The 23,049-nt window shown below is 37.7% G+C and overlaps 1 protein-coding gene across 1 annotated transcript in view; it reads left to right on the forward strand.

The window, feature by feature from the left end:
- PALMD (palmdelphin) overlaps positions 1-23,049 on the forward strand; it is a 56,213-nt gene that overhangs the window by 18,388 nt on the left and 14,776 nt on the right. Inside the window, exons 2-4 of the mRNA XM_074876595.1 lie at positions 8,654-8,699; positions 14,103-14,183; positions 19,693-19,823. Of these exons, the coding sequence (XP_074732696.1) occupies positions 8,654-8,699; positions 14,103-14,183; positions 19,693-19,823 (258 nt within the window). The remainder of the gene's footprint in view (positions 1-8,653; positions 8,700-14,102; positions 14,184-19,692; positions 19,824-23,049) is intronic.

The raw sequence follows: 23,049 nt of genomic DNA on the forward strand, positions 1-23,049 counted from the left end.
TCTCTGAAGCCTAATGATTACTACAAGAGCCATTTGCTGCCTCTGTCAAGAACAGGTACCCCTCAAGACATCTCTTAATTGCAGAAGTTGTTCAATTTGGGGGGGAGGGGAGGGATACTCTTAAAAAATGCAAATTCTTGGGTTTTTTAACCTACTATGCTGCAACCAGTATTCAAAGTAGGAACCTGAAATCATGGCCTGTCAGTATTTTTTAAGATATTTATAGAATTATTAAATCAATGAGAGGCTAGGAGATGATATAAGAAATATGCCTGTATGATTAAAAGACATGAAGTTCTTTAGATATGACCAATACATATGAAATAAAACTGTGTCAACCATGAAATAAATTCTATGCACTCAAACTGGTAACAAGAATCACCTCAGAATAATATGACCTTGATGTAGGACATTTCTTAGGAATGAAAAGAGCTAAGATCCCTCAGCTGTGTTTAAGCCCCTGTTTCCTTCAGATAGATCATTAGGTCCCTGAAAGTGCCTTCCTTTGCCAGCTGGAGGTCTAAACTGATGTTATTAAAGTTGTTTGATCTAACTTTAGCCCTTCCATTTCTGAGCTACAACATTAAACAACTCAACAATAAATCAGTGCAACAGTTATTGAGATTTATGGTATAAATTCCAAGCAATACTAATATAAGTGGCCGTCTCCTAAGAAAATGGAGTATTAGTATTATTACCTATATTAACATATACCTCAGACAATTGGAGAAAGGGTAATTATATAAAAACATTCTTGAATCTCAGCAGAAAAAAAATATACATGTATAAATAAATTAATCATTAACTTTTACTGGTGTTTGGAGTGTAGACTATGTGAAAAGATGTTGATACACTGACACGAGCATTCCTTCAGTGAAAAGACGGATTATTGTGCATGCTACTCACTCCTAGGTGGTTCTCCCATTGCTGACAGTCCACTAGAAACTGAGAATGTAAAACCTGTCATATACAATCACTGAGCAGCCATGAGATGACAACTTCTGATTACAATCCTGAGCCGCATTAGCCAAAATAAGAGAACAGACCAACTAAATTAAAGGATGGTAGCAGTTAACTAGAACTGCTGGAGTGTTTCTGATTTTTCCTTCAAACACCAACTGTGTCCAATACAGTGATGATTATAAGACTGACAGGTGGATTTTCTAATCCAAACCCCAAGAACTAGCTTCTTGAAGTCTCCTAACTGCATCAACTGTAAATCTGACAATATAGCTAGATCCCCTTTACAAAGCAAGCTATTATAATCCTTTGCGAAATGAGAAATTAACTGACAAGCCCCTTTTGCAGATTAACAGCATGCATCAAAACCCTTTTCAAAAAGTCATTTCACCTGCAGGCTAAATGCAACAGTAATATTTTCAAATTTAAAAATATTTTGCTAAAATAGATGATTAAAATAATATCCAACTCCAGACTTTGCAGGCCAACAGTCTCCAGGTGCATTTGGACAGTGAGAAATCTATAAAGACTATAATGGATCTCCCAACACATGAAAGAGCCTGCTTGCTAGGCTGAAGAGAAATTTGCAAAGACAGTCTTCAGAAATTACATCTAATTAAGCAATACCATGAGCTGCAGATTAGCTTAGCTTTCCTGATGTCACTGGGTAAAGAACTTGTTCACATCTGAGACGATATGACAAGAAAAGAGCTTTTATATTCCCCAAAATATTCTTTCATACAACTTGCAGACAGATTAGGCTTTGTATTATTCATGGAAGGTAATAAAATATTAACCTTTGATCTGCCAACAGCATTTGAGAGGCTTATTCAGCCTTCAGGGGGAAGAAAAAAAAAGTTTTCCCGTATGGCATTAAATAGTCTGTAAAGATAAATTTACATTTAACAGCTTAGTTTATCTAACAGTTTACCACTACTTCCCTTTCTTCCCACACCTCACTCTTCTTCCCCTGCTCTTTCCCCCTCCTTTGCATTTTCTGTTAGCCACAGTTCCACTCTCTGCCCTCTTCCTTTACCACCTTTTGGCACTCATCAGACTTCTCTGGGCAATGATTTGACTCATTAGCTCAGCAGTAGCCATCTTTTTGCTTGGTTAGTTCCCTGCCAGTTTAGTGAGTGGATTCAGTGAGCAGACAGCCAAGTAAACTGTGGGAATATATGTCCAGGACAGAGAGAGAAGCAGGATGCCTCTTCTCAGAACCACACAGCCATTATATCAGCTCAGACTTCTCACATAATTTCACCCTAAGTGAATAATACCAAGGAAACAGTATAATATCACTCAGAGGATCCACTTCAGATTCAGGTGAAAAGAAGGAAGATAATATTACTTTTCTGGTAAAAAAATGTGGCTATGAAACATCTGAAATCCTAACAATCAAAACAAATCTTACAAGAAAAATAAAGGACAATGTATTATACCAAAGGTTTTTTTGCTCCTACTTAATAATCACCACTCTAAGGTAAGAAATTAAGCAAATACACAGTCCTATGAGAAGCTGAAGTGAAATATTTGAATCTGTTGAAAAATACAAGTTGGTGACATACTCTCACAGGCATCTGGATGACTATTCAACTTCAGCTGCTTGCGCTGCATTGCTCGGGCGCTCCACGCAGCAAGCGTCAGCCGTTCGGTCAGGGTCCCTGTGTTATTCAGATGACCTACCCAGCACTGCAAACCAACAGGGGACAGCTGAAATTGACAGTCTGAATGACAAGTTGAGAGTTTTTCTCAGCTACTGCTTCCAAATAACAACGCCTCAACAAAAAATAGGTCGTTTTCACTTAAGAAAATATGCCTGTATTTGCAACAAGTGTTATCTGCCATAAATAATCTTATCAGCTCTGCTAACAATAAAGTTTTGCATAATCTTATCATGTATTTTTTTCCATTAATACTTGGAAAGGCTTACGCAAAACAATTTGTATGTGGGATATTTTTTGCCCACCCACACTGCAGGATACTGAATATCTGGAAGCACAGGAAGGATTGCCAGAGTCTGAAGTCATCATGTTTTCACAGCAGTTTCAAGTTTCAGATAAATAGCTAAACATACATGCTTATTATACACGTCAGTATAAGGTCTCTCCTGGTCCCTGGACCACTGTGGTAAGGTGAACCAGAGGCCTGCAAGATGGCTGAGTTCACCTAGCAACTCACTGCTGCCAGAAGAGTCACATTTCCTCCATCTTTCTCCTCTCGCTACTCATCTCCCAGCCAGAATCCCATTCCTCCTTACTCCCTAATGCTACTGTTCCTATCATCTCCCATTGAGCATATTCAGCTCACTGGCACAGGGGACAGTCATGTGTTTAGGGGTTTAGGTTTGTTCTGGGTGTTTGGTTTTGTTTTTTTTTTAATTGCTTTCCTGACAGACAGATTAGCAAATTCAGTTTGTTCACAGAGTAGTCAGAGGAAGGAAAGTGGCTGGAAAATATGGCTGGAAGCGTGGGTGGAGAAAGCAGTAATTCCTCTTTCTCTGCTGAGAGCTATCAGATAAGGTTCACCCCATCTTGCAGAACACCTGAGCTCCAGTGCTCAGGGCAGACCTTGCTACAGGCACAGGCTGGTTAGGCAGCTTCCCAGGTAAGGTGAGCGCTCTGCCCATGCCTCAGGAGATGGGAATCAACTGATGTAACCTACACAGCTTCCATTCTTCAGCCCGCAAACAAGAGGTTTGTCATTACAGGAACTTGCTCAATGGCTTCACCACCTCCCATCTTGTCCCTGCCTCCTCTGCACCCCACCCAGCTCCAGCAGAAAGGTTTTCTCCTAAGGAATTTCTACTTCAGCTCTGTCTTTTAGACCAAATCAACTATACTTTCAAGGCTTCCACCAGCAGTACTTGCACTTGGAGAAACCACATCTGGCACTAAGTGTTCACAAAACATCTGCAAGGCCCTAATTTTGCTCTGCAATCCTACTGAGGCCTATTAGACCTAAACGCCACTACTGTTCTCTTTGTGTTCTCTGAGAGCATCAGAAAACAAGAATCAGAAGAATATGTCATGCAGTTTACCTTACTATAGACAGCACAGTACCCGTGTGGGTTTTGTTACTTTCCCCAGGATTTGGCCCCCGGTTATCAAGTATTTGGTTTCGCTAATGAAACACAACCAAACTACACAACAACTAAAGCTGATTCTCAGAGCCCCGCTAAAAATTCCCCACACAGTTGGCTGGGTAGGATTTAAAACTCTATTCTTAGAAGTGTATATCTGCAGCAGTTGGAAAATGCTGGGTTGCAAGCAATGCATTCCACAACACGTTTAAGGCTCTGATCCTGAGTATTTCAGACTCTTTGTTGTTTTACTTATTTCCGTTTACATTTAAAAACAAAACAAACACAATCCTATCACTTATCTAGGCACCTGAACACATTTTGTTAAGAATCTCACATTTAATATCACCACAGTAATTACACTTAAACTATTCACTAAAGCGTGATTTTTAAATGAGAGACAACAGAGTTTGTTAAAGCTGCTTTGGAAAGCCTCCCACGTTCAGAGTTTCATAAAACATTTCCAAAATACATGAGGCCAAGAATTGACAAGTGTCTGGGAACATGAAAAAGGCTACAAAAACATGTTTAACTGATTAAAAAATAATCCATAGACTTTGACAAAGTTCACTGTATAATTTTAGAAAATAGGGGCAAGATGATCCATATTTAGCACAATAGCATTTATAGCTAGTCTCTGTACATATAATATACACAACTACCATGGAAGAGAGAATGGAGCCTGTGCTGCATTCTAAAACTTCTCTATAATATTGAAAGATATCTGAAAGGCAGATTTTTTAGAAAATATGATTAAAATAATCAATGTTTTAAAAACAATTGAGGGCAATGACGAACAGCTATTTCTTTAGTTTCATTTTAAAGACTTAATATGTTCATAGTTATGAATAGCAACAGGAAGGGAGTTGTACCAACAGAAACATAATAGTTCAAGGCTTTTCCTCCCAGAGATTCAGGGCGTGTATCTACTCAAACCAGTAAAGAAAGTAGAATTTATCTTCATAAAACTGTATAAAACTGAGATACTTGAATATTGTTTTGCTTCACTGAGAGGACCCAAAAAATTCATTATGTTAAAAGACCTGCCTAGTAGGGAATTAATTCTCCAAAACTGGCCTTCAAAGCAAAATTTTAATCCCTCTTGAGAGCTGGCAGAGGTTTTGTTATGAACTTCCTTTAAGATCTTAAGAATGTACACATTTCTAATATTGCATAATTTGATGGAGGGATATGAGACTTTTTTACTTTTTCCCCCCAATTTATCACATATCTTTAAGCATACTGGCTAATGTAATCTGGATTCTGACTAAAGTATAAAATAAAGCATCTTATATTTTATTCACCTGATAAGGGTCAGGCAATCCCACATGCTAAACAGGTCATTAGAGTAAAGATTTAGCAACCAACAGAAACTGAGAGTCTAGAAAGCTAGAGATGTATGAGTCACAGAAGGAAAACAAGCAATGAGAAAGTCTCCCATAGACATGCTAGACACTGCTAGTCTGGTAGTTGTACATACCCCTAGATGCAATATTTATACATGTACAAGTACCCATAAAGACACCTAATTTCTTTACTAATTACCAATAATATCTATAAAAATATATATATAAATTTGCATATATACACATATTCATGTATATAAAATTATATTCTGGGGATAGTTTTTAACTTAGTCTCTGTAGGTTATCCTCACTTTAAAGCTTTTTTCCGCATTATTAACATGCACATTTTTCATGAAACACCTTCCAGTTTAGCTTGGAGTTTATGACTGGATGGATGCATGAAAATATTTATAATATGAAAGATATCAGGTTAAAGTAAAACAAATTTAATGCAATAGGTCCTGCTTTTGGCTAGTATTCTTTCCATGGACTTCAAGCCTTTTATTTACTGAGAGCTAAGTTTTCCATCACTGAGAAGAGTAACTTAAGCTTTTTAGCCTTTAGTTTGTTGTGATACAACAAACATTTACTGCATAACTCAGAATCTGTTCCACCAAAAGAAAAATATACAGTTGACAGTTACAGAAACACAAGCTAATATATTATTTTTCTAAAAATTATCATTTGGTTTGTTTTTGGTTTTTTTTCTTAAACTTGCAGAATAGGTAGAGAGTTTCCCATTTCCTCTGGATATATTTCTGGCAGGCAAGTTCTGAAAAACCTTGTTCCAAGAATCCTGCAGACTGAAAACACAGCTGTTCAGATTCACTGATCTAACCTATAACACCATGGATACTCCTATTGGTGAAGCAGGCTTAAGGGGCAGACAAAATGACAGCTGGTCCATTTCTTCTCTTGCACATAAATCCCATTTAGAATAGGATTAAGATAACTGGAAAACAACTTATTGACTGAACCACAAATCCTGCCTAGCAAGGGGATATATATGATTTAAATAATTTAAAATGTTTACAGTGGGCTTTAAATACTTTCCTAATAATGGCCACTTAAAAAGGGAAGCAACATTTTAGAAACCATCTTCGGGTTAGTTTAATTTACTGGGGTTTAGATTAGAGAAAAACATGTTAGATACTTTTCTGGTCTGTAAATATATAACATCCACAAGTAAGGTTTTTAAAAGCATTTAAATAATTTTGGAGCATAAAGTTAGGAAAATATTTCAGATCATAAAAATTCAACGCAATGCAATCCCATTGATTCTAATTTGAACTTGAAATACAGATCTCATTTCTCCACTCATTGAGAAGGGAATGCCATTTATATCAGAGTACAAATTCTGGCCTAAAACAGACTTCCTTATTTCTGATGTAATCATCTGCTGCTTTAAATACTTACAAACATTTTGAAGTCCACATACACACTTAAAATTTAAGATGAACTTTGCTGAAGACAAAGATTAAATAAGTTTGGGATTTTTTTCAAAATATAATAAGGTAGGCTATACTAACTTAAGCAAGATTAAACAGAAAGACTGACTGTATTGGCTTCTACAGCAAGAATATATTTAATTCAGTGGGGTGGTTGAACTTATTCTCAAATCCATAATAAACTTAATGCATTTAAATTCCCATGTAATCTGCCTCTTGATATACCTCACTACACTTGCCTTTGAACTTCATGTACACTTTTATGTGGTAATTTTTTTAATTTCGGGTGCTGACCAAATGAGGCATATATTAATATTAAAAATAAAAAAAATCTTCACTGGAGAATAAAACGTGAGGTCTTTGCAAGTTTGAACAAAACCTCTGGGTGGATCACAGTATAAACAAAACATTAATGCATCCTTAATACCAGCATAGAAGGGGATAGTCTGCTTGTGGATGCGTGATGACATACTAGAAAGGTGGAAATTGAAATTAAATATTGATTCATATTAAATTATGAGGATATAACTTTACCATCAAGTGTTCAATTCTGTAACATCTTAGAATTTGCTAGTAATGAGCCTGATCTGCCACCAAGATTCAGGTCACTGTACTGACTTGTAAAGTAAAACCCCTCACCAAATTCTTCTGAGTTTAGTCATGTCAATGAATTAGCTGGAAAAAAATCAAACATGCTGACTGACTCTCTTGTTGGTGTCCTTATAAAGACTTAAGTTACATGATACTGAGAGTAACAAAGGGCTTCCAGATTCACGTTACATCTTTATGCTGTTTGAATTCAGCTTTATCTTGCTTAGAATTTTTTCCACAACTAGATTTTACTAGAGGCAGTTCCACTTGTTTTGCAAGTTTCCTACATTGATTTTGGAAGGCTGACTCCCACTCATGTAATTGGAAAGGTCAAAATATACGCCATCCCTTAAGAAGCATAACGCTGTTTTCAGCAGAAGTCCACAGCAAAAAACCCTTCAAGTCAGCTGAATGGAAATCCAGCATGAGAGCCACTGGCATTTTAGATGCATCTTGGTAACACTGAAATGATGATCCTGAAATCCTTACTTAGGCAAAGCTTCCCCTGAGTCCCAGATAGCTGACCAGTAATTGCACAGATTAACACTTGCACTCAATGACAGACCTGATTGCTTAAAGTTTATTTTACTTTAGGTTAGCAGTTGTAAAACATTCTTCCAGCTATGAGTATAGCTTCTCTAAAAATTTCGTCTAGGAAACTAAATTAAAACTGTCATCTCAAAACCACCTATGCCATCTACAATGCTAACATTACAACATCTTAAAACACACAGGTGAAATAAGTTTCATAAGAAATAGGAATACTTAATAAGTTTAAAATACCTATTTATCACCAGAAGCTTACACAAAGAGAAGAAAGAGACAGAGGAACATAATAAAAGTTTACTTCTACCATGGACCTGGAAGATTTGGGTTTGGGCATTTAACAGTTAAAGAAGCAATGGCACACTAACTGAGCACATTAAAACAAAGAGTTGGCAGCTTCTGAAGGAAAAGGGCTTGTGCTCCACTGTTCCAACTTGTCAGTCAACTCATGCCAGCACTCTCCACGTCTGCCTCTTCTACACACCCTCATTACATGTGTCTGTCTGGACTGATCTGCTCATCTGTTCAGGGACTCTCCTGACAAGTCAAAAATTCTGCCGTCTCTCTGCTCTGGAATTGTATCAGATCACCCCAGCTTTTTTTTGTAGCCCCACCAGGAGGCTTTCTGCTTATGGTCTTATTCTGTTTTCCTTCACTACTTGTCTGTTTTTGATTTCTAGAATGGAGGAAGCCGAATTGCTGAAAGAAAGATTCCAGGCCATAACAGTAAGTGCTTACAGTTATAACTTGCTATAAAAAAAAAAACAAACCACAAAAAAAAGGCTTAAAAATAGTATTGTGTTAATGAGCTACTGTGTGTTTTCTGAAGAATGATTTATACCAGGATGGAAAAAGAAAGAGTTATATCTGCTTGAAATTGTTACTTCTTAATTCTGGTTTATAAGCTATTGCTTTAAGACAGCAAAGTTGCCTGTACTGACTTTATTACGGGTTGTACTGCACTTCCAAATTAAATTCAAAGCAGTGAAAGCATGTGTACAAATCACTACTGGACAGTCTTAAATACATATTACTATCATCACAAGTCAATATTTGCCTGAAGGACAGCAGGTCAAAAGGCAGCTAGAGAATTCCAGAACAAATCAATTTTCCCATTTCACAACAAAACTGAGAAATGAAATATTTTTGGGTTTGCATTGTGGAATTAAATACAATTTCTGAATTACTGATGATCTATCGTAAATATTGATGTCTGAAAAGTAAAAAAGGACAAGCTTGGATTAAGGAAATTCCTATCTGTCAGTTTTCAGAGGAAAAAAAAAAATAGGACTTGATGAAGTTTACACTGAAGATGTTAGAAAACATTTTCAGTTTCTCTTCTAAAGGGAAATCTGATTCAAAAGATGTATTGTATTTTAAAGGAACTACTGAGCTATTTTTTAAAGGAATATAACCTGATGTAACAGCAATGGCTGAATCTAAATTCTCCTCTGATGATCTCCACTGAAACCTGTTCAGTTATAAAATAATTAAACTGAAACAAAATTTGGCCATTTGGGATGAAAGGAAAACTGCAAAAGGATCACTCACTGTCACAGGCAATCTTTAAAAACAAATAATGGGAACAAGGGTATTTTTCACATTTTTAGCATGATAGATTAGTTATGAAACAAACTGGCTGAATGAATATGAATATGAAACTACTGGCTGAATAAATGGTGGGCAGAGTTAAAAAATACCTTGTTGGAACCAAAATAAATGTGAGAAGGCATAACTGGAAATCTACAGGAGTCAAATAGGTTAGGTTTTAATTACGACACTTGATAAAAGCCAACAGGCCCATTTATTGTATTTACTTGAGACCTGACTCAAGCCCACAATAAGATAATCTGAAATGTTTTAGAAGGTTTTGAGTACGTTTGTTTGTTTAACTGTAACAGTGTTTGAACCAGACTCATAATCTGGACTTTGTCTCTGGCATATGGACTCAAAAGATAAGAAATGCTTTGGCACTCCAGAGAAGTCCAGGCCTTGCAATGTTTTATACTTCCTGGTATCTAGCAGGAGGAATGGGGCAGCATGCTTGCCTGATGAGGACTCCTAGGAACCTACTACGGTTGGCATCCTCCGGCTGCATCTTTGCCTCCAGATGAATCCTGAAGAAGAATTTTTTTAAGAAACTGTGACAGCTTCTAGTGTCTTGCATTACAGGAAATAGGAAATCATGATTAGGTTCTGGCCATGACTTCATTTATTACACTTGCTGTGTAAAGGAACCATTTGCTCTCTACTTTCATCAATTGAAAGCATTTAGTTGAAACACTCAGTGTATTTGTTATAATGCAGTGCAGAAATGAAGGAGCTTAAATAAGGTGAAGTTATCACATTTAAGAATCTGCAGTACAAGTTGTCTAAGAAAACAACACATTACAATTGCAAGTTACTTAGTAGCTCTGGGAAGGTTTGTCCCAAGCAACATACCTCAGAACTTCAAGTACCTACAAGATGTACGTTGTACAGGATCTAACAGAGGATAGCAAGGGGCACTCAGAGCAGTAAACAACTACACTGGCACTAAAACCTGACTGGTTTCTGTCGTTAAACGCCTGGCTCCTTTACAGCATCTGGCTCCGACAGAGCCGTGAGGGGTTTTCAAATTCTTTTTCATATTTTCTATACGTAGCAAAGCAAAAAGGAAAACCCTATTATTGTTATTATTATTATTGAGATTTTGATTCTACCATGGCTCTGAAAAGGAACTGTTTTTCTCTTTTACGTAGCTTCCACCTGCTGCTGGTGTATACAGAATATAACAAGTAAAAAAATCAAATGCATCCATTTTATTAGAGACTGACGTATCATAAAATACAAAAGCTTTAGCGTTTGCTGCAGCAAACGTTGAGACAAAACAGTCAAAGAGGAACCTTAGGCGTAATCCTTTCTCATCAAATCCTTCATTCTATAGGAAAACAAAAATGGTAGATTTGAATTGTGATTAAAGATTTGAGTTGTGACATTTCTGCAGTCTCATGCCATCAGATTAAAGTGTCCATACCTGCAGATAAGACCCCTCAATAACCAAGCATTACCTCTGGAAAATTATATGAAAAAGAAATGCATCAGCTAAAACATTAACTGCTCCATTGACTTTGACAGTACATGGTATCTGCCATGGGAACAAGACCAATGTTGGCACCACTGTGGAACACTGACACAAACTAATGGGCTTGGCACACAAGATACCTAGCAAGACACTGCTCTGTAGATGCATTTCCCTTCCTTTCAGACAGATCCAGTTTAGAACAGAATTCTTTTCTATGATCAAAAGTCAGGAAACATTCCTACATGTTTCAGTAGGAGTGAAAATTAGGACCAAGTCTCAAGTCTCTCACCTTGCATTGATGCACAATGGATGAAGGTGCTTTTTCACAAAAAGCAGATCTTGTCCACATTAACAAGAGCGTAGTAAGAAAGGATTAGAGAACTTCTGCCAGCAACGTGATTATCTACAGGGGCAGAGAATGAAGTTTAGTAGAAGTATGGATCGCTTGGCTATGTAGGAATAAACATTTATTCCATTAGATGTATAGTCAAAGCTTTGTACAGCAAGACATGATTTGCAGACAAAGAATGGCAGAATACACTGTAGAAAGTGTCCTAACAGGTTTTTAAAATTACTCTGGTAACACAAGGTTCAAAAAGGTTCCTCATACATCTTCCTTGAATTTAGCTTCTGGCATTAGACCTTCAGCTTTCTTTGACTGGATATATAAAAGACAATCTATTTCAACCTATTTAATCTGGATAATTGTATAATGGATGTTTATTACCAACCAGTAAAGTTAAAACATGCTAGAATACCAAAGGATATAAGTAGAGAACTAAGAGGAAAAAAAAAATTTGAATGCAAAAGAAACATAGGCCTCTAACAAAAGAAACAAGCAGAAGTTTCATTACTGAATAGGTTCCTTACTACGCAGTTAATTTAAAATGCAGTTACTTGCACCTTTACACTCTAATTTCTTTCTGCACAGTAGTTTTGTGTACCACTTCTCATTTCAGACTAGGCAAACTCTTAGTACACACCTCTATTGGTACAAAAAGAATATTTAAATTGACTTAGAATATTTTTTAATAGTATAAACCAAGTAAAAGTTCATTCTCTGGCTAAGAATCTTATCCAGAACTTTACCAAGGAGAAAAAATGGTTTCCGAAGAATTGTAACAAACTGTAAACACAAGCTCTTGTCACACTTTGTTCATCTAACATTGGGTTATTTAAAGGCCATTTATACAATGAGATCAGGAATATTTCTTAAATAAGGAAAGGTATGAAGGTCAAAGACCAGATGCTGTGTCTCCAAACCTAGCATAGCAGCTCTTGGATAAAGTCTTTAAAAAGGGACATTGCAGAAGAATTACATATTGTAGTGATCCTAAATCAGTAGCTTTGTTAACTATATTAAAGAGCATTAGCAAAACTCAGAATCACTACAGAGATGAAGGTAGCATGTATCTTGAGGCAAGATCCCTACCTCCGTTTGGTGTATTAAAGAGGCAGACTAACACCATCAAGGAAAAATTGTAAAGTACAGATAGTGTTTATAGGTGGCTACTGCACTTCACATATTGCAAGAGAGATCAGATCACTGATGCTCACTCACAACCCCAGCATACCATCAGTTGTGCTTGGCCAGCCTGTAGTCCTGCTATCGATCTCCAAAAGGAGAGGTGGTTTCTTCTACTGCCTATCCTTCAACAAAGTGTCCCTGTAGCCTGTGGGCCCACTGCTAATCTCTAATTTCCAGTAACAGTGAAGTGATTCAGCCAAGCACACTATGGCTCCTCCTGTTTCTAAATCTCAGATCCTAAGGAAACAGTGGAGAACAACTCCCAGCCTCATGCCCAGCACCTCCTTACTGGCTTTCTACACTCCGTACACAGCTGGTTCCTCAGGTGGGCCTAAAGGGCAAGTCTCTTCCTATGCTTGTGAAGAACTTAACTCCTTCCTAAACCATACTTATCTGAAAACAGACTCCGTTAAAAAAAAACCAAACAAACTATCAGTAATCTGTTCTAATTGAAAGGAAAGGGGGATTAGCTTCCAGTCAGCAATCACTTCTGCATGGGAGAACAGATGATTAAATTTACTTCCCTAAAACATACCAAGAAACAAGTGCAAAAGTTTCCATGTCCAGTAACAGGATTTTATAGCACTAAGGAGCTGATCAAGAGAATAGCCCATTAATACAGCTTTTAAGAGTGAAAGTTAGTTGCCTTTGGCATGATTTCTTTCCCACTGGCTGCTGAGCACACAAAGTCCAAAAATCAGTGTCTGGCTTCATATAGAGAAGTCACAAGGATACGCCATGCAACAGCAGCTATCCAAAGACACAAGAGGCTCAAGTGTTGCCAGTGTTCAGACACGGTTCACTCATTTTGTTTATTCTATAATGTCTAGCAAAAAGGATGAAGGTGGTACTATGATATACCAGTACTACTTGAGGTCTTTCCTTATGAAGTTCAGCAGCCATGAAAACAGCCTTTGCACAGAGAAAAATATTTTTTTTTTTTAAATTGAGAGGTAACGACAATATGAAGCATACATTTCTTTGTGTTCATCTTTACCACTATTTGACTAATGTAACAAATTTCTAAGTCTTTGTTTATTCCCATTTCAGCTATTAGTCACAAGATACATAAACTCAGTGCTGGATTCACAAACAGCCCATCTCATTTAGTGATGTATCACAGCTGCACAGTGTAGACCATGCAGACTCTTTTCTCTCCTAAATGATGTGTGGGAATTTTGGTCAGGACCCATTTCTAACCTCATTTTGCATGTACGATTGTGCTCAAATGTTATTTCTTGATGTTTTCTTCCACCACCCTTCCCAGCAGTAAATTATTTTTAATTTGGATCATCCCTGCTTTCTGGTCATTAACATGTTTAAACATACTTCAGAGAAAGAGCAATGGAAACCATACCTTTATAGGTAATGCTGGAGCTGTTATTGCTAAGAATTATGTCCTGCCTGAGCACCATGTAAGCTTTAAAATAAGGCTTTATTTGCATGGATTGATTTCACCCTACTGAACAACACAAACAATTTTTTTAGCAACAATTAATTTCTCTAAACAAAGTTTTATTGTTCTCTTAATTTGTAGGACAAAAGAAAACTGCAAGAAGAAATTACACAGAAACGTCTAAAAGTGGAAGAGGAAAAAATGAAACACCAACATTTAAAGGTAAGTGTTGGATTTATGAAACTAAAGATAGCCTCAAGTCATTCAGCATGAATAAAGGTTTTCGATTTTGGAATGCAAATCTTCATGCATTTAAGTTGTGCTTTTACTGTCAAATTTTCACAGCTTTTTGGAGTCTTGCCAGGATTCCATTTGACTTTAATAAGTATTACCCTTTGAAAAAAATTACAGTCAGGATCTAATGTTATTTGATCACTTCCATGGCATAAAATGAGATCATAACCAGGAATAACTCAGAGCTGAAAATTAAGCCTCACATTTCAGACTGGGTGTGTTCACTCCTTAATTCCACTACAGCCACCTCGCTTGGTACAGGGTGCAGCACAATCATGAGGTCTAATTGCACTTTTTTCTAGGAAAAAAAAAAACCAGTCTACTTTTATTTGACTCTAGCCTCTTGTCAACTTGTTTAATGACTCTTTGGTAAAAGAATGCTGTTTCTTTGTATATTAAAAAAAAAAAGGGGGGGGGGCATAAATGCTGCAAATACTGTCCTGAAATACAGCCTAGTAAACACAGGATTACAAAGTCCATATTACTAAGAAACCAAAAGATCCACCTCTGTAGACATTTGAAATTACAGTGATCCCTGCCCACCATTCTTTAAATGTCTATTGCAATTTGGCAGTAGGTGTCATGTAAGCAGATGAGACAAAATCTGCACTTCTAGAAATATGCAAGACTTGGTATTTTACATACCCTTTTAATTATGTGAGTTGGTCAACAGTTTCAAGAAAGATACGTTGAATCCAATACCAGGAGCATGGCATGTCTCCTTGGGCAAATGTGGGAGAAGCACATTTAAAACAGACTCCTCTTCAAAATAGACACCTGATCCTGGGTTTCATTCACCCTCTTCTGTGTCAAGCCAAAAAAATAAGAAAAAAATAAACTAGTTCACCAGGCCAGGCAAACCAATGCAAAAGTCACCTCTGCTTAGGTTTTATTGGAAGGTAGTGACCATAAGGACAGGCTTAACCAATTGTGTAATGTCTTGCCTAAAAGAGAGGGGAATATCTTTCCCAAGTCGTGTAACTAATGAGCAGTAAATGTGTGACTCTTCCTTTATCTCAGTACATGGTTACACGGAGTACTGCAATTTGCGTTTCAAGTTGTCATGCCTATAAATTCAAAATGAATCTTTTGCCCTTCTTTTAGGAAGGATTAGCTGGTTGTCTAGAACAGCTCAGTTTATCCTTACTACTGCTGTGTGCAGTCCTAGGGCAGTTTTCTTACAGATTTAGTACATGGCTTCAGCTAACATTAATGGGTACAATGGAGATAAAAAGTTAAAAAAACCCAAAACCCCACCTTGCACTTATTCTGAAGAGGTTTTATGGAATTTTACAGAAGCCAAAACACTCTTGGAAAAATACTACTGAAATGCTCTTCCTTTGGAAGAGGACAGAGGATGCGACTTGTTTGCCTGTTCTATGAGAAATCATAGAGATATCATACAGAAAAGTTTTAAATTAAAATCAGTCATATTGCATATGAGGCAAATCAAGGATCTGTAGAGGAAATTATTCACTTGGCAAAGGGGGAATCAAACATATATTTGAATATATAAATATATATGTATGTATGGTGTATACATACATATCATTAGCTATTTGGAGCACCCAAAATGGAGACTACTTTTTCCAACTGAGTACTAAGACAGGCACCTAATATCAGATGCAACATTATTATATGAACATGCTCTGCTTGATGCCCTAGAAGCCTTGTCCTTTAACAAACATTTGTGTTTCAGACTAACCAAGGTATTTCAATGGAGACAAACACAAAATCTAGTGCAGAAATCACCTTAAAACAGATTTAGACTTTTAAAATGTTTAGGCACTTCAGTAAATTTTATTAATGGTTCATTTCCCTAGTGAGTGAGGTTGATTTCACTCATTTATACTCCTATCAGTTGTGCATCGTGAAATCTTGCGCTCCATGACCTATTCAACATAACTTGCACCTGTCCCTTAGGAAGCTATTGCAGGTTAGTAAATCTCCCTGTCATATAGATGTTCCTGTTAACTGGATATTGCTATCCTGTTCCTCATTTTGTCTTTCATTCCTATTTATAAACCTTAGCAACAGGTTTATTAAAAGGTTGTTGTTTTGTTTTGTTGGGTTTTTTGTTGCGTTTGGGTTTGGTTTTGTGGAGTTTTTTTAAACTTCCTTTCTGTAAATAGTAATTCTCTGTTCCAGCTTCCCAATGACTTTGCTGTCCCCAAGCTACCTTCTTGCTAGAAAGAGCAGATGAGGTATCATAACAAGTCTTAGTTATCCAGTAGAACTATACTGGAGAAGGAATATTTATTCCCTACACGTGTGCTTCTACCACATGAAGTAGAGGACATGCAAGCAAATACAGACACCTGTGTGGATAGGGCTTCATGGAATTGCAAGGGGTAATGGGGGCTGCTAGTGAGGGTACAAGGGAAATTTCATCCTCAAGTAATTCTAGATGCACCAGCAACTAATTCTTCCTCCTACCTGGAATCCTTCTCACTAAGGCAACAAGGGAAAAGACCAGACAGAGTTGCTTGCAAAGCATTGTCAGAACTGATTTGCATGTACTTTCCCAGAGCTTTTCTAGTTTAGCTTATTAAGTTTTTGGCTTCTGATGTGCCCAAACTCCATTAGTACTACCTTGTAGGTGCTGGTCACACAACTCCTTATGCCAGGAGTTAACAAACATCTCCTGTGAAAACTGCAAAAATTATTTATGCCTCCCCTAATATGCCATAAGGTGAACTGCCATATCACTGGGAGAGCAAGACCTACAAACTCAAAACACTGTGCTTCACTGGAAGGCACAGAATCTTTCAGTGTTAGTCCAGCTTTGTTCAGGATTGCAGTGGAGTTATACCTGGAGCACACGTAGGACACTATTCACAGAATTTGCAAAATATTGTTACAGTACTCCTGATGTGACCATGAACTACAAAAGAAAATGATTGCTTTGCATCACGCTGGCCATTCCCAGGGTCTTATCACATCACAACATATAATTATCGCTTTCTCTTAACACATCAAGCCTAATGCAAATTGAAAGTGCTTTCATCTAAGTGCTATAACACATGCACAACCTAGCACTGAGCTAGAGACGCTTTACAGCAGAAGGAAATGCTAGACAGCAGAAAGAACCCGACAGCCCCAAAGCAGCTGCTCCTGCACTGGCTTGTGCCGATGCCTCAGTGGAGCAGCCTTGAAACTGTCTGTTGTTCAAAGGCTGTTTCCAAACTACACAATGAGTCATTCTTTCAAAACTGGATAATTAAATTAAAAAGATTACATGGCATTTAGTTAGGAGCAGCAGCAAACTATTCTAGGAAAAGGCAAAAATAACACTATTGTGTTATACCTGTATTTAGGGAGTTTGTTTTCTTAGGCCTAACCCTATACGTACATGAAGCTTTTGTTGATTTCAATGGGCATTCTCTGTTTCTGAGGTTTACAGTGCCAGCCCCAGTGTAATTCTCAGAAGGAATTATTGATTTATTTTTTGAGATAGCAATGCTAGACTAATTCAGTTCCAGACAGGATTAAAATCTCACTTCTCTAGGAGCCCTGCTTATCATTAAAATCTAACAGCTTGATTCAAAGGGAATTAATATCTCTGTTCCCTCCAACTTGAGAAAACTGTATTTTGTGGTCCATAAGAGTTGTGCCAATGCCAGACTACATGCATCCACCAGATCAGGTAAAACCATTCTATAAAGATCTGCATTTATTTCATTTGAGCCTAAGACACAACTGCCAGGAAGTGCTGCCAAGTGATCCTACAGCCAAAGTCCAGGCTTAGGACATCAGTCTTGATCAGCTCTTGTTTCCCACTGATTTCCTAAGATCCAGCGTTGAGAGAATACTGTTCCGCAGGGCTAAGGCAACTATAAACATTGCTCCTACGTTACACACACACACAAAAAAAAAGTATTGTGGAGTGCCACAGAATTCCCAACAAGCCTGTTTTAGCCACAGTTTCTATCACATCATGTATGTCACACATCAAGTAAGCTGAAAATTGTATTTAACTGCAATCAGGTCCTACACGCACCCTCCTCCATCAGTTGGGCCTCAGCAATAACCTCATGTAAAGTATACAGTAAACAGAGAAGCGTAGGAGGCAACACTTTAAATGTCTCAACACACATGATACAGGCAGGGATTCCAACAGCCGCTGCAAGCAGCACTGAGATTAATGCAGTCTTCCCACCAGTGCTGGGCACAGCTCTGCCTCACAGCAGCAATAGTCAAAATCCAATTTAATCATCATCCACATCCTATAATTAATGAAACTGTATCGGGAAAAAAAACAAAAGACCTAACATGGAAGTCAGACAGCTCAAGGAATCTAAATTACAAATGGAAGAATCATGGTTAATTAAAAACCATATATGTGTGCTTTTTCTCCCCTGTTGAAAGAGTTTTTCTAAGGAGGCCTGACTCCCAAGACAGCAGCTGGACATGTATTCCTGAGTTAGACTGAAGGGACTAAAAACAATGAAAGAAAGTTTTCACAGTTTACAACCACTAGCCTGCAAATAAGAACTTATCTCCATGAATATTTTTTCTATGCCAGGAATATTTTAAAGAGCTCTGATGACTTTCAGATGCCACCTTTCATATTGTAAAGCAGCTGTAGGAAGCAATTAGTGCATACACCCATATTTTTCAAAATTTGAAAACACAACTGAGAGATCCACTCACCTGTACACATGCGATACACCGATTTATAAGCCACTACTGTACAGAAAAAACTCCACAAGCACTAAACAGGTCAGGATGTAAATACGTAAACCCTGGGTAGTCCCTACAACAGCAGTTCTAAATACGTAGCAGGTCTGATGAAACTCTAACCAGACATCAGCAACCCATGCACCACCTTTCCAGTCCTACTCTTACCCTGCACATCCTCACCAGCTGCAATGAGAATTCACTACTCAAGTTCCTTGTAAACACGAGATAGCATTGCATCACTAACTCCCTAGAGATCTCTTTCCCCTATACACCCTTGTTTACAGAAACTTTTCGCCTTTTATACTCCCCCTCCCCACCCAAATTTATGCAATGCCATGACCCCAGACATCAGGGCTATTGAAATAAAACTATAGCATTTCTGGCTGGAGCCTTTTGCATGAGTCTGTAATATGTATGCTTTGATATAACTGTTTTGCTTTAGTGAGGACAAACACGCCACTGAATCCACTTACAAATATTAATCTGTTACAGGTAGCAACTGATATCCTCTACATATTTGTTGGGTGGACCAGTACAGCAGGGCATAGTTCTTAATGATTTTGGTTTTAAGTCAATCTCAAAAACACAAATTTTTTTTAGTATTTCTCTTCTAGTGGCACTCAGTGTTGTCAGGTTGCCTTATGCTAGATACAGCACAAGAATGTGGATCACGCCTGTGGCATCGAGACAGAGTAAATGACTGAATAGCCTAACTTTTAAAGTACACTTACTTGTCTGTAATTTTCCCCATCAGAAAAAGGCCTTGCGAGAAAAATGGCTGTTGGATGGCCTTAGTTCTCTCACTCCAAAAGAGCAAGAAGAAATGCAAAAGCAGAATCGGGAGGATCAACAACGGACTCATGAGCTGGAACAAGACATTTTCAGGTAGAGTAGTACCTCTGCCCTTCTGTCTGCGTTAAAATGGTCCCTTCTTTAAAATCCTACCTCATTCTGTAAAAGATTAAAATATCAGCAAGGGCTAAACATATGCAGTTTCATACGCAAAGTAAAGCAATCTTTGTTATATTTTCTAGTCAGCTAGAATTAGAGAATACACAATGCAAGCTTCCATACTGTGAATTTTATGAAACTGCACAGTAAATATCTTGCAGAGTATTTGTTTCTCAAATTCCAGATATCCCTTTCATGCTATACTCAATAGATGTAAGCCACAGTATATGGGTTTTGCTCTGAGATAGCAATTGTTGAATCAGAATTTCAAAATAACAGTAAATAGTTTTAAAAGCTCTTCAGTTTCACTAGGTCCTGCACAGCCTTTAATACCTGACTTCTACCATCACAAGCACTTTAGAACAGTACAAGCTGCCTAGCCCCATTAGTGTACTCGCCTTATTCTCACTTATCTTCCATGCTGTTTTGTCCTCAATTTATTACCAGAAGCATGTTACAGCAAAGGCCTTTTTCTACCTTTTATTAGAGATGTTCTTACAAACTTCATTGCCTAAGGCCTCCCTACCACACAGGGCTAACATCAAACTGCATAGACAGTCTCACATACAAACTCCTTATTTACCATGGACATGATTCTAGGTACTTGTTTAGCTGCAGTTAGCCATTCCCAAATACCACAGGGCTCTCTACACAATCAGCTCATTCCCTGGGTCCAGGCATACTGACTAGTACTACCTATTAGCACCCACAGAAAAGATGAAGTGTTCCTGTTTCTTTAGATTCTGGAAAATTTCATCATCCTTTTTATGGCTTCTTCCTCTATTTTGGTTCAATAGCATCTTCCTCCATACTCTTATCTTCCTCCACTGTCCTCCTACACACACTCTTTTGGCAAAGATGTCACCAAGATTATCTCCTCCAGTTATTTCCCACCCACTTCCCTCCTTACTCCATCTCTGACACAAACGATAATTCTCTTGGCTGACAGGCAGCAGCCTAGTCCTAGTTTGTCCTATAATTATGCTGACTCCTTGCTTGAAAGCACTTTTCTCAACAGAGCAGCTTTTCACGCACCTCTGTAGAATTCTTTGTTGCAGTGGTAGGAGGTAGACGGTGTGCTCTAAAAATGTCCCAGCAGGTTGTGATTATGAAGACATGCAAGAGGGGTCCCTATGACAGTGTGATCACCAGGAAAGAGAGCCATATGGGGAAGGACTGGCTTAGGAGCAATGGGGAAGTTGCACTGAGCGAGTAGCTACCCACCAGCCCACTGGAAGTCCATCCCTTCTCCCAGCACTGGGTGGATCAAGAACTGGTTTGGTGTGTGGATGTGTTGGGGGAAGGATGCTTTTATTCTCCTGACAGAACCTACCTCTACACTGTTGCCAATTCATTTGACAACATATAAGTAAAGAACAAGCAGTGCTATTATAGTGGAGATCTGTGAATGTCTATGCCACTAAAAAGGAAAGCTACGGAACTCCTGACATACTGACTGCCTTAAAACCAGTGAAATATTCTAGCAGGAAGAGTATGGTATCTCCAGCACCTAAATCTAGTCTGTCACTTCATAACATACTTTTAGGGTTCTCTGCACCTGAGTCATTGTAATTGAGCTATCTCACAGCAACACTGGTGATGTGTCCCTCCCTGTCCTATCCCTGGGAAGTCTTGGAACGCAGGATTAGGACTTAAAAAACTTCCTGCCAAACTAGTTCAGAGATTTCAGCAAAATAGGATTGATTATTCACATACGTAATATCATTTCCAGCTCTCGCAGAATCCTGGGTTTGTAACTACAGTTGTAGAATCTTTTGATACTCTAATTATTGTCCTGAATTCGTGATCAGCTTAGTCACCTTAATTTTTATTTCCTCCAAAACTGAACACACATAGTGAACTTTACTTCTTTGAATATAGCCATATAAACTTTTTTTTTAGCATGACTAGAATTTATCACTACTACAAATAGTAAAGCAGTAATCCAACTGGAGCTTCAAACCTGAAAAATTCCTTTCACTGATGCAGATAAATTAGCATCACAAATGATTATTTCCCTCTGCTTTAATTCTAGATTGGATCCAAAAGTTGACAAGGGGTTATAAAATTCAAGTTTATCTGAATTGGAAGTTCCCAGGTCTTTTAAAAGATACCCGCAGGCATTCAAAGGAAGATTTCTAAATGCATTCATGCTTTAAGGAAGGAGAAAGTGCCAAACCAATCATTTGTCTCTGATTGCTTTCTTAAATCACAACATGGATCCTGATGTAACATCTCAGCCTGTCTTTATTTCATAATTACAAGGAGTAGATGCAGATACCCTGGGAATGGGAAGACTGCACATTTAGTACTGTATCACATGACCAAGAGAACACACATTGCACCAAACAAGGCGGAGGTTCCTCAGCTCACACACTTGATGTATGCCTGAGCCTCTAACAGCCTAACTATAGAAATGTGCTGTTACCTTCCCACTGGAATTTTTGCCAGACTTGGTTAACATTCAGCATGTACAAAAGACTCCATTTTAGAATTCCTTTTCCATGTAGGTAGAATGCAGGGATGACAGGTTTGTTTTGTTGTTTTTTGTTTTGTAGTTTCATTTTTTGTTTCTTTGGGGTTTTCTTAATAGTTTCTATTCATATGCCTGCATTTAAGAGAAATGTATTAGGTATGAATTGTTTTCCTGCATAGTTCCAGATTCAGGTAATTACAAGCACAAGTAATGCTTGTGTATCTAGATGGCTGACATTCTGACCATAAACCAGCAATTTAAATGCTGATGAAAATGAAATTAAATAAATTTGCTTGCTTCTGTAAGAACTACAGTGGATAAATACTGCAATAAATGTTTGATTGTAGTTGCTGGCCTCTCTCATCTTATTAAAAATGTTATTCTTTACCCAAGAATATAAAGCTATTTGTTTTACTACACTTAGTTAACAAAATCCATGAGTGGTTCCTCTTTTATTTTTATATATGCTGCTCTTCCATGGCAATTGATTTTTTTCATGGCAAACTAAGTATTTCCACACCCATTTGTTGTCAATACCAGTGTTACCAAGTAACTTTTCCTGCCTGTGACCTTCTCTTGTGAAACTCCACCAAATTGTTTCCTCCTTAAAATGATTCCCACTCCTTGACGCACATCTAAAATACTTCAGGTTTATCTGTAGTGAAATGAATCAGACAATTTACA

The sequence above is a fragment of the Strix uralensis genome, chromosome 8 (genome assembly GCF_047716275.1).
Source record: "Strix uralensis isolate ZFMK-TIS-50842 chromosome 8, bStrUra1, whole genome shotgun sequence".
NCBI classification, from domain to species: domain Eukaryota; kingdom Metazoa; phylum Chordata; class Aves; order Strigiformes; family Strigidae; genus Strix; species Strix uralensis.